The sequence below is a fragment of the Esox lucius genome, chromosome 3 (assembly GCF_011004845.1).
Source record: "Esox lucius isolate fEsoLuc1 chromosome 3, fEsoLuc1.pri, whole genome shotgun sequence".
NCBI lineage: Eukaryota > Metazoa > Chordata > Actinopteri > Esociformes > Esocidae > Esox > Esox lucius.
This window is the reverse complement of record NC_047571.1, coordinates 8,110,873-8,127,262: the sequence shown is the minus strand read 5'-3', so window position 1 is coordinate 8,127,262 and position 16,390 is coordinate 8,110,873. Positions and strand designations below refer to the sequence as shown.

Genomic DNA, 16,390 nt, shown 5'->3' with positions numbered 1-16,390 from the left:
CACTTTTCAGGTTCGAGGGTTTAGTCCACTTGATTCTAATTTCTCAAATACTAATACTCAAGGAAACCAATACTTTAATTCTAATAGTTTATTACAAGCTTGAAGGTGATACACAGAAAAAGTACACTTGTGCACGTTCCTAGGTATGACAAAGACACACACTCTGAGGGGCCAGTTATATTTTTTTTCTAACATCTGGTTTTCATCCTAATGCTCCAAGTCCTAGGAACATAAGACACCTAAGCTAAAGAATGCCCGTATTTGGGCCTAGGCCAAAAGGAGATCAAGGATTTACCGGCAAGAGTTCTGACAAGCTATAGCTGAAGTCCCCACATTTTTAACCACATGTTTCCCCAAATCTTAGACAGAGCAAAGTATCAAGCCTGTATATCATCAATCAATCAAATGTATTTATAAAGCCTTTTTTACAACAGCAGTTGTCACAAAGTGCTTTTACAGAAACTCCAGGCCTTAAACCCCAAGGAGCAAACAACAGTAGTGTTGAATTTCAGTGGCTGGGAAAAATTCCCTAAGAAAGCCAAAATTTAGGAAGAAAACTAGAGAGGACCCAGGCTCAGAGGGGTGACCAGTCCTCTTCTGGCTGTGCTGGGTGAAATATTAAGGGTCCAATTGGAATTATTAATAAATGCATGTGAGCTAAATACAGAGTCTATTTAAATTTTGACTAGGTCAGAAGCATGACCAGATGGACAAGGACAGGGACAACATGGGAGAGGGAGGAGGTGTCAGCACAATGGCAATTGAAATCGTCAGGTACAGTGGGGAGAACAAGTATATCATACAGTGCCAATTTTGCAGGTTTTCCTACTTAAAAAGCATGTAGAGGTCTGTAATTCTTATCATGGATACACTTCAACTGTGAGAGACTGAATTAAAAACAAAAATCCAGAAAATCACATTATATGATTTTTAAATAATTAATTGACATTTTATTGCATGACATAAGTATTTGATCACCTACCAACCTGTAAGAATTCCGTCTCTCACTGACCTGTTAGTTTTTCTTTAAGAGGGCCTCCTATTCTCCACTCATTACCTGTATTACCAGCACCTGTTTGAACTCGTTACTTGTATAAAAGACACCTGTCCACACACTCAGTCAAACAGACTCCAACCTCTCCACAATGGCCAAGACCAGAGAGCTGTGTAAGGACGTCAGGGATAAAATTGTAGACCTGCACAAGGCTGGGATGGGCTACAGGTCAATAGGCAAGCAGCTTGCTGAGAAGGCAACAACTGCTGGCGCAATTATTAGAAAATGGAAGAAGTTCAAGATGACGGTTAATTTCCCTCAGCCTGGTGCTCCATGCAAGATGTCACCTCATCGGGCATCAATGATCATGAGGAAGATGAGGGATCAGCCCAGAACTACACAGCAGGACCTGGTCAATGACCTGAAGAGAGCTGGGACACAGTCTCAAATTAAAACCTTTGTAACACACTACGCCGTCATTGGTTTAAAATCCTGCAGCGCACGCAAGGTCCCCCTGCTCAAGCCAGCTCATGTCCAGGCCCGTCTGAAGTTTGCCAAAGACCATCTGGATGATCCAGAAGAGGAATAGGAGAAGGTCATGTTGCCTGATGAGACAAAAATAGAGCTTTATGCTCTAAACTCCACCGACCGTGTTTGGAGGAAGAAGAAGGATGAGTAGAACCCCAAGAACACCATTCCAACTGTGAAGCATGGAGGTGGAAACATCATTCTTTGGGGATACTTTCCTGCAAAGGGGACAGGACAACTGCACCCTATTGAGGGGAGGATGGATGGGGCCATGTATCACAAGATTTTGGCCAACATTCTCCTTCCCTCAGTAATTGCACTGAAGATGGGTCGTGGCTGGGTCTTCCAGCATGACAACGACCCGAAACACACAGCCAGGGCAACTAAGGAGTGGCTCCATAAGAAGCATCTCAAGGTCCTGGAGTGGCCTAGCCAGTCTCCAGATCTGAACCCAATAGAAAATCTTTGGAGGGAGCTGAAAGTCTGTATTGCCCAGCGACAGCCCCGAAACCTGAAGGATCTGGAGAAGGTCTGTATGGAGGAGTGGGCCAAAATCCCTGCTGCAGTGTGTGCAAACCTGGTCAAGAACTACAGGAAACGTATGATCTCTGTTATTGCAAACAAAGGTTTCTATACCAAATATTTTCTGATTTATCAGATACTTACATCATGCAATAAAATGCAAATTAATTACTTTAAAATCATACAGTGTGATTTTCTGGATTTTTGTTTTAGATTCTGAAGAGTAAAATTTAGAAAATGCATTCCTCCTATCAACAACGATTTATAGTGTTTATTGTGTACACTCACCTAAAGGATTATTAGGAACTAAATTATTATTGGCCTAAAGTGTGCCAAGAAAACATCCCCCACACCATTACACCACCACCACCTGCCTGCACAGTGGTAACAAGGCATGATGGATCAATGTTCTCATTCTGTTTACGCCAAATTCTGACTCGACCATCTGAATGTCTCAACAGAAATCGGGACTCATCAGACCAGGCAACATTCTTCCAGTCTTCAACTGTCCAATTATGGTGAGCTCGTGCAAATTGTAGCCTCTTTTTCCTATTTGTAGTGGAGATGAGTGGTACCCGGTGGGGTCTTCTGCTGTTGTAGCCCATCCGCCTCAAGGTTGTGCGTGTTGTGGCTTCACAAATGCTTTGCTGCATACCTCGGTTGTAACGAGTGGTTATTTCAGTCGAAGTTGCTCTTCTATCAGCTTGAATCAGTCGGCCCATTCTCCTCTGACCTCTAGGATCAACAAGGCATTTTCGCCCACAGGACTGCCGCATACTGGATGTTTTTCCCTTTTCACACCATTCTTTGTAAACCCTAGAAATGGTTGTGCGTGAAAATCCCAGTAACTGAGCAGATTGTGAAATACTTAGACGGGCCCGTCTGGCACCAACAACCATGCTACGCTCAAAATTGCTTAAATCACCTTTCTTTCCCATTCTGACATTCAGTTTGGAGTTCAGGAGATTGTCTTGACCAGGACCACACCCCTAAATGCATTGAAGCAACTGCCATGTGATTGGTTGATTAGATAATTGTATTATTGAGAAATTGAACAGGTGTTCCTAATAATCTTTTCGGTGAGTGTATAGATCATATACACAAAACCTACATATTTAACACATAATTAAGAAGCCTAATTCATGCAAATATAATATGTTTATACATGCTTAATATATAATATATATGCAAAAGTAATTAATCTTCATAATAAATAAAAATTCCTTGTATGTGGTTTAAGCACAGTATAGGTCTGCCTTGGTTACTAAATACTGTTGTTGCACTGCTAACTGTGTTTTCTGCAGAGAGAAAAGGGATGTTCCTCTACCAGGCAGGAAATATCTGGTTAACCCTTTAGACCCCAATAAAATTATAGAATTTTGATTTAAATGAGTGAAGATTACAGAGGATTCACATAAAATATTTTCTCGTACATTTCAAAAAAACGTACGTAGCACTAAACAAAGGTCAAATTAAAAGTACGAGTTTACTTTTTATGGAAGAGCACAATCCTACTTAATATGAAACCAAATTAATGTGAATTGGTATAACATCACTTGTTTCTTCTGTCGGAGTTCTGTGGGAGGCCCAGGGAAACCCACTTAACAGCACCCTACACTGGGCTTGGTACACAATGCACCCCCCACACACACACATGCACACCTGCCGTCACTAAAGATGTGTCTCCCTCTATTTAAGCTCAGCTGGTCAAGCAGGGGAAGGCAGCCACGAAGGAATGGGGACAACGCCTGCTATAGTCGGTGACCTCACATGGTGGGATCAGAGACAGTGAGGAAGCAAAGCAAGAGCACTCTATTATCAAGATTTATTTTGTTTTGAGTAAAGCAAGTACCCGGGCTCTGTTCGGTAGTTTTATTTCATTTTTTCTTGCTTTTGTTTGACGACTACTGGCCTAAAGCCTTGTTTGCTGAACAATATGCCGTAGAGAACAGCAACTACCTGGTCTCTGCTCTGTTTATTCTAGTCCCCCTCTACAAGTCTCAGTGCCATGGAGTTGATCCGTCACACATCCCATTGTGTTGACACTTCTGATCAAAATACTATTCACACCCAACATAACAAAGTATTGAGAATGTAGCTGGGGTTCTCTGTCTGGTGTGAAATTATATTGTAGGCACAACTGAAGACATCCTTCTGTTTCAGTCAGTCAGAGGTCAATCATCTCTCCACCTCTCATCTATTTTGCTATTTAGGTTCTCTTCTGGAATATTGACTGTACTGTTCAAGAGTATTTACTAAGCCAGAGTAGTTACTAGACAGAGTTTGCCATGCTTCCCTCCATGACATGTTCTGTCTGAAGTTGGTTTTATAACTCAGAACACATTTGTACTGAGCAGAGTCAGACAGCTGCAGTCTCTGAATCGTCATGGGGACGAGATCAGGTGATGTTCTACTGGTTGTGTAGTTATAGCTGAGTGTTACCAATCCTCCCTCAATGACAGTAACATGTCCACTCTGATGGTAATCAGCCTCTTCACCTATGCTAACTGAAAAAGTTGCAATATTTGATCTCTATTTGATTCCTCTCATACTGGGGGTTTTCCAGTATGAGAGGAGTCAGTACATAGTCACTTACTGTTTAGTACCATGTGCAAAACTGTTCATCTAACATTCATTAGGTTTTATATACTAACATTTGGTGTCTACTTGTTGCGTGTATCATTTTAAAATAACAGAAGCCCATTGATGATTCTCCACTGACCCCTATTGACCGTTGTTGGTATCTTCCTCTAGAAAATTCGAGCAATGCTGGGCAAAACTCTAAACTCTAAACCTAACTATGCTGGGCAAAACCTTTATCATTTTATATTTAAGAGCACATTTTTATCTATTGTCAGGGGAAGTCATATTATTTGTAAATATCCACCTTCTTAAATTTATCAGGGTTTTACATTTAGTTGCTTCATCTCAATGTGTGCCTGATCCAGTATGCATCCCCTAATGCAGAACATGCTAGTCAGCCAGGGTTTATAAAATCAACATTGTAGAGAAACCAAAGTTTGTCTTTTTCTCTGTGGAAAGAGCGAGAAGCACATGTGCCTCTATCCAGGCTCGTATCCACTGCTGACCACAGCCTGGAATTGCTCCTACTTAGACTTTGTCCATCAATAAAATGAATTGCTGCTAACCTTGTACTGAGCTTATTGTGTATTGGTAGGGGCTTGTTCAGAACAATACTGAGAATACTAGTTGTTTTTTGGTAACTGCAGAGGACAATACCAAATGTCCTTTAGCTGACACCAGATTTTGAAATCACAGTCACATATCACATGGCGCATCACTTTGATAAAAAAACCACTCGAGTTAATCTGAATGTATAACCAACCTAAAACTCACATTTGCAAAAAGCATTTGGATATGGTTGAATAGGGCCACTGAATTATGGACATGAGTTGCCAGTCATTTGAATCATTTGTGAAGTGTTAAAAGGATCATTCTAAGCCTCCAGGATCATTTCGTAACATTTCTAAATGAATTGAAAGAGAATTGTACCGAATGCAATTTGTGACCCAGAACAAAAGAGGTTATGCCATTAAATGTTCTTCAATGGTTTCTGGTATTCCCCTTTCTGTTTTAACCATACAAATAGTAATGCATTAATTACAGTGTGAATGTATTCATATTGTAGGTACATTTAATTTTCAAAACACAGACTTGTCAATAATACAATTTAGTCAAAATCTTTGAGTCATGATATGTATTTAGAAGTAATGGAGTAATTAATTAATGTGTTTATGTCTAAAAGTCATAGGTAAGACAGAAACCATAAGAAAAACCTTTGTCAATCAATGATGTGCAGTTGTCAGGGTTGAGGTTTTTGTACAGTGTGTCTGGGTTTCCTGTCAATATGGGCCTCACAGCACAGTAGTACAGAGCAGAGTCTGTCACTTCAGCTGAGGAGATCATCAGATCCACTTGGCTTTTCTCTTCACTCATTTTACCTGGCCTTTTAGAATTCAGAGAATCGTCTTTCTTTATATACATATATATGAACCTGAGATGTCAATCAATCAATCAATCAATCAATCAAATTTATTTATAAAGCCCTTTTTACAACAGCAGTTGTCACAAATTGCTTTACAGAGACACCCGGCCTTAAACCCCAAGGAGCAAACAACAGTAGTTTTGAATTTCAGTGGCTAGGAAAAACTCCCTAAGAAGGTTTCATTTTTTGGAAGAAACCTAGAAAGGACCCAGGCTCAGAGGAGTGACCAGTCCTCTACTGGCTGTGCTGGGTGAGATATTAAGAGTCCAATTGGAATAATAAATACATTTCTCTGGGCTAAATCCAGAGTCTATTTGATTTTAGACTAGGTCAGAAGTATGACCAGGTGGACAAGGACAGGGACAGCAACGGGCCCCCCAAACCAAGTAATCCGCAGTTGTGGACCAGGACCTCATCACCTCCGAAAATGTAAAACTGGAGGAGACAGAGAAAAGTTAGAAGTGCATTCCTCATATTCCCCAGCACAATAATATAGCAGTGTAACACCTTGGAACTGAGATGTACAGGAGGAACTCTGGCCTTTGTGCTGTGTCTTGACGATACATGTAGAAATAATCTGCAGCAATAGCTGTTGTGGAGTACTAGTAAGACAGGTTAACAGAGGTTCCCTCTAACCAGTATTATTAATTCCTTAGTGGAGTGAGGTCCTCAGAACTGACACCTGCATTGAGAATGGTGTGAATACTCAGACACCGATCAGCCATAACGTTATGACCGATCATAGGAGAAGTGAAATACACTGATGATCACTGACGCCCGGTATTGACAGAAAGGTGTCAGAACACACAGCGCATCCCATTTTGTTGCATATGGGGCTGCGTAGCCACAGACCAGTCAGGATGCCCATGCTGACCCCTGTCCACTGCCAAAAGCGCCTGCAATGGACAGGTGAGCAACAGAACTGGACCATGGAGCAATGGAAGAAGGTGACCTGGTCTGATGAATCACTTTTCTTTTTATATCAATTGGATGGCCAGGTGCGTGTGAGTCACTTACTTGGAGAACACATGGCATCAGGATGCACTATGGGAAGAAGGCAAGCCGGTGGAGGCAGTGAGATGCTTTGGGCAATGTTCTGCTGGGAAACCTTGGGTCCTGCCATTCATGTGGATGTTACTTTGACACGTACCACCAACCTGAGCATTATTTCAGACCATATGCACCCTTTCATGGCAACATTATTCCCTGATGGCATTGACCTCTTTCAGCAGGATAATGCCCCCTGCCACAAACAAAAATGATTCAGGAATTGTTTTAGGAAAATAACAATGAGTTCAACGTGTGGATTTGGCCTCCAAATTCCCCAGATCTCAATCCAATGGACAAATAGGTCTGATCCATGGAGCCTCCACCTTGCAACTTACAGGACTTAAAGGATCTGCTGCTAATGTCTAGGTGCCAGATACCACAACACACCTTCAGAGGTCTAGTGAAGTCCATGCCTCGATGGTCAGGGATGTTTTGGGCTGAAAATGGTACCTACACAATATTAGGCAGGTGGTTATAATGTTATGGCTCATTGGTGAATATGACAGCTATACTTGTGTGTAAAGTGTGAACACGTATAGTTAGGACAGAATTACTGCCCTAGTTTCTCCCATTCGGATATTAAAGTTATTTTACCTCAAGTTAACATGTTGTTGACATGAACAAAAAAGCACACAACACAAAGTTCTGGAAACCCACAGAATCCTGCTCACAGAGTTTTTGTAAGGGGTCTGTATATCCAGTTGTCACAGAAGGCCTTAGAGCAGAGTAGTACACAGCAGAGTCAGACAGCTGCAGTCTCTGGATCTTTAAGGGGACTGACTTCATCGTGGCCTTTTAAATCAGCATCAAATGTCTCCTTGTTGAACCAGCATTATTATTGTATTATTTTATATGTGTTCTATTGTTTTCTGTTGATGGTACGTTGTATGTGTCTGCTGGCTGTAAACAAAATTGCCCCATGGGGGGTAATGAATCTTAACTAACTAACTGACTAACTAAATATGCCCTTCTCTGAAAGGATAACGGCTCAGCATATGCTTAGGGAAGTCATTTGTTTCTTGTTTGTACCAAAATAGATAAGGGGTTGTAGCACTGGTGCTATATTCACAAGTTAGTGATACCTTCCCTCCTTCTGTAACAATCACATGTCCTGTCTGTTGATTCACATGGTCTCCTCTGCATTCTGAGGAGAAGAGAGTAACGGTGATCAATTATTGGTAAAATCAAATGCAAATGTTTTAAAAGATGAGAAACAGAAATTAGAGAATATTTTTTCATCTTACCAAAGCGCAAGACAGCTAGTACCAGCCCTACAATCACAGATTGACAGAGTAGCATGTCTATGAAGCAGACTTAAAGAGGAGTTACAGAAAAACAGTAGATTTGTAGATGTTCTCTGATCCTTCTATGCCTCTCAGGCTGCAGTACCACCAGTAACTGACAGACATGGAGGAGGAGGAGCCTGTGCAGAGGAGTAAAATGGAGTAGAGCACCTGCTCTGTTCTATTTTGTGGACTTTGTTTTTCATTTGTGAATTTTCTTTGTTTTTAACTCTGTTTTTCACCTTTATAAAGTCCAGATGCATTTTCATTAAAAGAGAATCTTACATACAGAACACAACAAAGAAATTGTTTCTCTATATAACATACTTATTTATTTCCTCCGCTATTGTTGTTGATGCGGCTGACCCTCAAACCATCAACACGTGTAACCCCAGGCTCCTCCTCTCAAGTCTGATTGGGGACACTACTGTTGAATGACAGAAGGAATGACAGTAGAAATACTCTCAGGTGTCTAGGTTTTTGTACAGTGCTTCAGGGTTTCCTGTCACTGTGGGCTGCAGGGCACAGTAGTACAGAGCAGAGTCTGTCTCTTCAGCAGAGGAGATCTCCAGATCCACACTGTCAGTATGGACCTGAGCTGACATGCGAGGGGGGACAGGTTTCTGGACATATCCTGACTTAGTGATGAGAATCAGGAACTCTGGTTTAGACCTGGGATACTGGCGATACCACTGGAGATTGTTTACTGAGCCAGTGTAGCGACAGGATAATATGACAGTATCACCCTCCTCAACAAACACCTCAGGATTGGTGGGACTAATGTCATCTCCACCACTGACACCTGTCAGAACAGAATGAACTGGTTAATGCCTTGTTCCCTTCTCAACATCATCTTATACTTTAGTGGTACGCAAATCCAGATAATATTGTTGACATGTTTTACATCAATCAAATAGATTCTGGAGATTAAATTATAGTGATAAAATTGAATTCTGAACTCACCAATAAGGACTGAAAGGAGAACAAATGAAGAAAGCAGCAACATAGCTGGATATATTAACAAAAAGACTGACACAACAAAAGCTGAATATCTCTGCAGCAATATATCAGTGTTCCTGATAAATGTTGCAGCTCCACCCACATGTACTGTCAAAGACAGGGTTGATTTGTAAAGTTGACCCATTCAGGTTGACTTTAAAAATGTATCAACAAGCAGTAAATTGAGTGGAGGGGCAATTACATTTATTAAAATTGTTGCTCTTTTTCAAATTCCCAAATGCTTTCCAAACAATGTTAAAACATCAACATTATAAAATTGAAGAATATTTCAGAATGAATAATCTTTCTCACTGTACATTAAATCCTGTTCCTGAAATTCCAGTTCCTGTTTTGTGATTTGAACACAGTACAGGTATGATCTAAACCTGTGGCATATGATATCAAATTGTGGTTTCATGTTTTTGTACAGCCTCTTACTAACTTTTTATCACTTTCTAGTGGGGAAATTTACTTTGGTAAATATGTTTGTGATTATTGAGTGAAATGTGAAGTAAGTTGTTTACCTAAAGCTAGAATGAGAAACAGTACCAGATAGTTCTCAATGTCGAAAAAATACATACTAGATCCGATCTCTGACTTGGTTACTTGTGTTCTGCAGAGAGAAAAAGGATGTTACTTTACCAGACAGGAAACTGATGGTTTATAGGCTGTTCACATTGTGTATCATCAGATTTTCTGGGTTTGTCACAATGGGTGTTTGGCACCTCAGTATTGTCATATTTGTATTGTTTCTTAATTTCCTGCAAACGTAACTCTTGGGAATTATATTTAAATGAAACTGTTTTGTAAACCTCAATTACGTTCTGTATGTACATAAATCGGTGCAATTGGGTTCCTTTTTAACATATCCCAAGTGCCACTGGTCCTTAATGATTAGATATTATGTAGCTTCTTAACATGATGGGATTATTTTGGTCCTTAACATAACTAATTCAAAATAAAAAACACCTTGTTACGAACATTTACAGTTATGGTTAGCCTAACTTAGGGTTATGGTTTGGCATGATAGTACTGAGGTTAGGGTAAGGATGAAGGGTAAGATTAAAACACAGAAAAAACACTGTCTAAACCACACAATACCCCCCAAAAACCATTCTTGCTACTCTCAAGAATCGAACTCGCAACCGTCGGACTGAATTTTATTTTTTGAATTGGTTTTCTAGGAATCTTTATGTGGGTCATTCTCCTATCCAATATGCCAGGATGGAACATTTGTTTATGTTTTTATCAGTTTGGCCTTTTGTTACTGTCTCCATGTCTCCCTCTATTCCCTTCACTGACATCCTTTAAACTTGACATATTCACTGGACTATATTATAATGAAACATTTTTGGGTTATAGAATATATTCAACTTTCTTATTTACTTTCAGTTATGTGATTTAAAAAGAATGAAAAGCATATGGTAGCAGATGGTTGGTCATGTTTGGTTATTTTCATCATAGTGGTAAAGAGTATTGTTTGTATTTCGTTTCATGAATATTTATTTAGCCTAATACAATGGCAGAATATTCATCTTCAGTAAATTAAGCAGAGACATTTCAAAGAGACATGATAGGATGTGTGTGCGATTGAGTTTTTCTTTCTCTCCTAATATAAAAACTGTAACGTGTAATACCTTTGTTGACTTGGTAATTGGTGACTGATAAACAATACCCTTGGTATTTCCTTTCATTAATATTTATTTAGCATAATACATTTGTAGATTTACATTTTATCTTTACATTTGATTAAATTGCCTACAGAATAAGCTGAATGACCTACTGAAAAACGATGACGTGTGATAAGTAGCCTATATTGTTTGTATTATGTTTCAACAATAGCCTAATGCAATTTTTGAATCGTCATGGAAATATTTTATTTCATTTGTAACTGAATAAAAATTCTACCAAGGCTTTGATCATTCATCTGGAAGTATCACATATTCATCCATTGACGTAATGCATTCAGTGAGGGGTGATTAGTGGCTGGGTACCATTTGGGTACAAACGCTAAGTGGCGTTGGCTGTTGGCAGATTAAGTCGGACAAAGGGGTAAAAAAATCTGTTAAATTGTCTCTAAACAGTGTTCTGTTTGTCAGTTTAGAATTCTGACAACAGAACAATGTAATATATCCTTATTTAGGAAAAGAAATGGAAGGAGGAGGGTGTAGCTTTCAAATTGGCTGTTTTATAATAATTACAAACTCAAATCTCAACTGGCATAAGCATTTGATGGTTCTAGTGTTAAAACCAGATTTTTAAAAGCCATATCCCTAAAATAGCAGAATATACTGAATACACTAAATCAGTCTTATCTGCAAGATTTCAATTGATAATTTATTTTCACTTTGACGTCCACCACAAAGTACAGTTGCTCTGTACGATTTTCAACTTCAACTCAGTGAATTTGTATCAGTCATTCACTCCACTGGGTGGTATAGCTGGTAGAATCTCTACATAATTGAATGAATCACATATACATGGTTTTTGTACAGCGTGTCTGCGTTTCCTGTCACTGTGGGCTCCAAAGCACAGTAGTACAGAGCAGAGTCTGTCACTTCAGCAGAGGAGATCTCCAGATCCACCCTGGTTCTCTCATTATTCAGTTTAACAGACAGTCGAGGGTCTTCAGGTTTAGCTCTGAATAAAGAGGGCTCTGAGGAGACTGTAGTAGAGAGGAGGAATTTGGGTTTTGATCTGGGATATTGACGATACCATTGAAGAGTTCTCACTGAGCCAGAGTAGGTACAAGACAAAGTAACTATGCTTCCCTCCATGACATGTTCTGTCTCTGAAGTTGGTTTTATTTCATCTTCATAACTGCCACCTGTAAATACATTTAGTTAATACATTCATATGTATATACATTTTCAGTTCAAATAGGATTAATTCATACATTTGTATGTATTTTGAATATTGATCTTGATTTACTAACTGCAAAGATGAAAATCATTATGTATTTAAATATAGACATTTCCATAATATGTTTTCTTCTTTATTGTGTAATACCAGTATTGGTTCAAAATTATCTGTAGAGATCATCATCTGTCAATCCCGTTCATTCATGTAAGTCCTACTGTCAAGATGTAAAGTTCTACTATCAATTCACTCACCTACAAGTACAGAGAGAAGAATCACTGGGTAGAGATACATAGTGATGACTGTAACAGTGTTCTCAGGAGGAACAACTGAAGACATCCCACTGATCCAGTCAGTTAGAGGACAATCATCCCTCCCCCTCTCATTCATTTAGCTCCTCCTATTCACAAAATTGGCTAGTGATATTTAATAATATTATACACTGATCAGCCATAACATTATGACCACCTGGCAACAATTCTGTAGGTCCCCATTTTACTGCCAAAACAGCCCTGACCCGTCGAGGCATGGACTCGTGGTATCTGTGGTATCTGACACCAAGAAGTTAGCAGCAGACCCTTTAAACATGATCAGACCTGACCACTTTCTTCCATTGCTCCGTGGTCAATTTCTGTTGCTCACATGCCCATTGTAGTTGCTTTCGGCAGTGGATAGGGGTCAGCATGGGCACCCTGATTGGTCTGCGGCTACGCAGCCCTATACACAACAAACTGCGATGCACTGTGTGTTGTGACACCTTTCTATCAGTACCAGCATTCACTTTTTCAGCAATTTCAGCTACAGTAGCTCGACTATTGGATCGGACCACACAGGCCAGCCTTTGCTCCCCAAGTGCATCAATGAGCTTTGGCCCTGTTGCCATGTTCACCGCTTTTCCTTCCTTGGACCATTTTTGATAGGTACTGAATGGCTGCAGTTTTGGAGATGCTCTGACCCAGTCGTCCAGCCATCACAATTTGGCCATTGTCTAAGTCACTCAGATCCTTACACTTTCCCATTTCTCCTGCTTAAAAACATCAAACTTTGAGGAAAGAATGGTCACTTGCGGCCTAATATATCACACCCTCTGACAGGTGCCATGATATCGAGATTATCAATGTTATTCACTTCACCTGTCAGTGGTCATAATGTTATGGCTGATCGGTGTATAAATGTATTACATATTAATATTATAATCTATGATGAACATTTCATTATTTAATTGAAGGATAATCAACATGAACGCTTGTATCATTTATATGTATTTTTGTTTTTTGAATGGCTTTGACTTTTGTCTTTATTGCAAAATGTTAATGTGAAGTTTTTATTGTTTTTCCTGTAATTATATTTCTACATGTTTTAAGAGCTACTGTCACAACTCCCTCTCTTTGGGCTCCCCCTGCTGGTGTACTTAGGTTCCAACGGTCGGCTTCACTGGCTTCATCTAGTCTGTAAAAAAGAACAGACAAGAACAATATTGGAAAGGACATTAAACATAAAATGTACAAACTATATTATTAACTTTATTGCCTTTTATATTTCAATGATGGCTTTTATTTTAAAAAATAAACCTCAGTTAGCGCTGGTAGCATAATTTCATGCTGCTAGAAGAAGGATAATGAAGCCTCGTATGGCCCTCATTAGGTACATGTATGTCTGTTGGTCAGGAAGCGTCGTGGGTCATTGTTTGCTGTTACGTTTTGTTCTTTACATGATGGGATTCGTGAGTTTGTGTATTTCCTTTGGGAACAATACCAGACCCTGTCTTACCGCCTTGCCAGGCACTGTTTTTTATTTTCTGTGATTACTGTTGCCTGGTCCCGGGGTTGGGGCTCGTATGCGAGTGCCTTTCCCCATGGGGCCCGGCCGGGCTCAGCCCGAAGGAGCGACGTGGGGCCGCCTTCCCGTGGGCTCACCACCCACAGGAGGGAAAGTAAGCGGCCGGTGCGGAGAGGATCGGGCAGCAGTCGAAAGCGGGGGACTTCAACGCCCACGTGGGCAATGAAAGTGACACCTGGAGGGGCGTGATTGGGAGGAACGGCCCCCCTGGTCTGAACCCGAGCTGTGTTCAGTTATTGGACTTCTGTGTTAGTCACAGTTTGTCCATAACAAACACCATGTTCAAGCATAAGGGTGTCCATCAGTGCACGTGGCACCAGGACACCCTAGGCCGCAGGTCGATGATCAACTTTGTTGTCGTTTCATCTGACTCGAGGCGGCAATCCCCGAACCCGGTGGTGGACACCGGAAGTAAGGGATGCCGTTAAGCTGAAGAAGGAGTCCTATCAGGCCTGGTTGGCTTTTGGGACTCCTGAGGCAGCTGACGGGTACCAGCAGGCCAAGCTGTTGACCTCAACTGGGGATGTTGTCGGGCGGTGGAAGAAGTACTTCGAGGATCTCCTCAATCCCGCCGTCACGTCTTCCATTGAGGAAGCAGAGGATGAGGGCTCAGACGTGGACTCGTCCATCACCCGTGCTGAAGTCACAGAGGAAGTCAAGAAACTCCTCGGTGGCAAGACACCAGGGGTGGATGAGGTCCGCCCTGAGTACCTCAAGTCTCTGGATGTTGTGGGGCTGTCTTGGTTGACATGCCTGTGCAACATTGCGTGGCGGTCGGGGAAAGTGCCTCTGGGATGGCAGACCGGGGTGGTGATCCCTCTTTTTAAGAAGGAGAACTGGAGGGTGTTCCAACTATAGGGGGATCACACTTCTCATCCTCCCCGGGAAAGTCTATGCCAGGGTACTGGAGAGGAGAATACCGCCGATAGTAGAACCTCGGATTCACGAGGAACAGTGTGGTTTTCGTCCGGGCCGTGGAACACTGGACCAGCTCTATACCCTCTACGGGGTGTTGGAGGGTTCATGGGAGTTTGCCCAACCAATCCACATGTGTTTTGTGGATTTGGAGAAGGCATTCGACTGTGTCCCTCACGGCATCCTGTGAAGAGTGCTTCGGGAATATGGGGTCCTGGGTCCTTTGCTAAGGGCTGTCAGGTCCCTGTACGACCGAAGCAGGAGCTGCTGCCCCCGCAACCCGGCCCCGGATAAGCGGAAGATGATGATGATGATGATACTGTTACATAGGCACAGTTGGCATGCTTTGTTTATTCATTGAATATAATTCACCAAGCAGACCCCTGTGTTTGACTCCTACCTTCAGCCAGATCATGACAGCTACAGTACATCAGCTCCTGTTAATGAATCTGAAACACTACAATCTGTGTAATATTTAGCATGCTCTCTTGTACTTTTGATATAACCTTAACATTTGGTTATTCACTGAGTAGCAATATATCCTCACATAAAAAAAAAAAACTGTTCTTATTTAGTTACATACATTTTACATTTTGACAGATAAAGATTGTATAATATAGTCAGGTGTTTCGTCATTGTGTAAACCTATAGTACGTTTTTGTAAGGGGGTTGTATATCCTGTTGTCACAGTGGGCCTCAGAGCACAGTAGTACACAGCAGAGTCAGACAGCTGCAGGTCCTGGATCCTCAAGGGGACTGAGTTTGCATTGGCATCTACATCAGCATGAAATCTATCTTTAAACTCAGGGGCATTGTCCCCAGTTCCATCTTTGAATCGCCTAAGCATGTACTTTGGGTGGTCATTAGCTCCTTGTTTGTACCAGAACAGGTATGGATATGTATCCAAAGTATTAAATGTACAGCCCAGTGTGACCTGTCCTCCCTCAGTAGTGATCACATCTCCTGTTGGCTGAGTGACTGAGTCTTCTCCTCTGCATTCTGGAAAGGAATGTAACACAGTCATAACAGGTAGAAAATAATGAGACAGCAACATCATGGGAACAGATACATTGAATACTTATTAAATATATGTTTTGACAAAAGAAAGGCATTGGAAGAAATACTGTAGACAAATACATAACATTAAAATTGTCATACCGCAACAAAATGCTGCAAGAATCAGAAAATTCTTCATCCAAGACTCCATATCTACTGATAGTAGTTAAGGAGAGAATAAACACACTTGTATGTGTCCTGGGCTTGTTAAACAACCTCTCTGAATGATGTAACTCTGTCTTAAGAGTTACTGAGGAGGAGCTTATGCAAGGCTCTCTAGAATCTTTCACACCATCAAGCATGTAAAGACATGGCATTAATGTCTTCCGGGAGACAGCC

At 41.0% G+C, this 16,390-nt stretch overlaps 1 gene segment (V, D, J or C); it reads right to left on the bottom strand.

Moving 5' to 3' along the window:
- Positions 1–5,920: 5,920 nt before the first annotated feature.
- LOC117594147 lies at positions 5,921–9,389 on the bottom strand (the record flags this gene model as incomplete). The annotated part of the segment is given in 3 exon segments: positions 5,921–6,011; positions 8,870–9,185; positions 9,347–9,389. Coding segments are annotated over 3 exon segments (450 nt in total), but the record flags the coding sequence as incomplete, so codon positions are not given.
- Between the last annotated feature and the right edge of the window lie 7,001 nt (positions 9,390–16,390).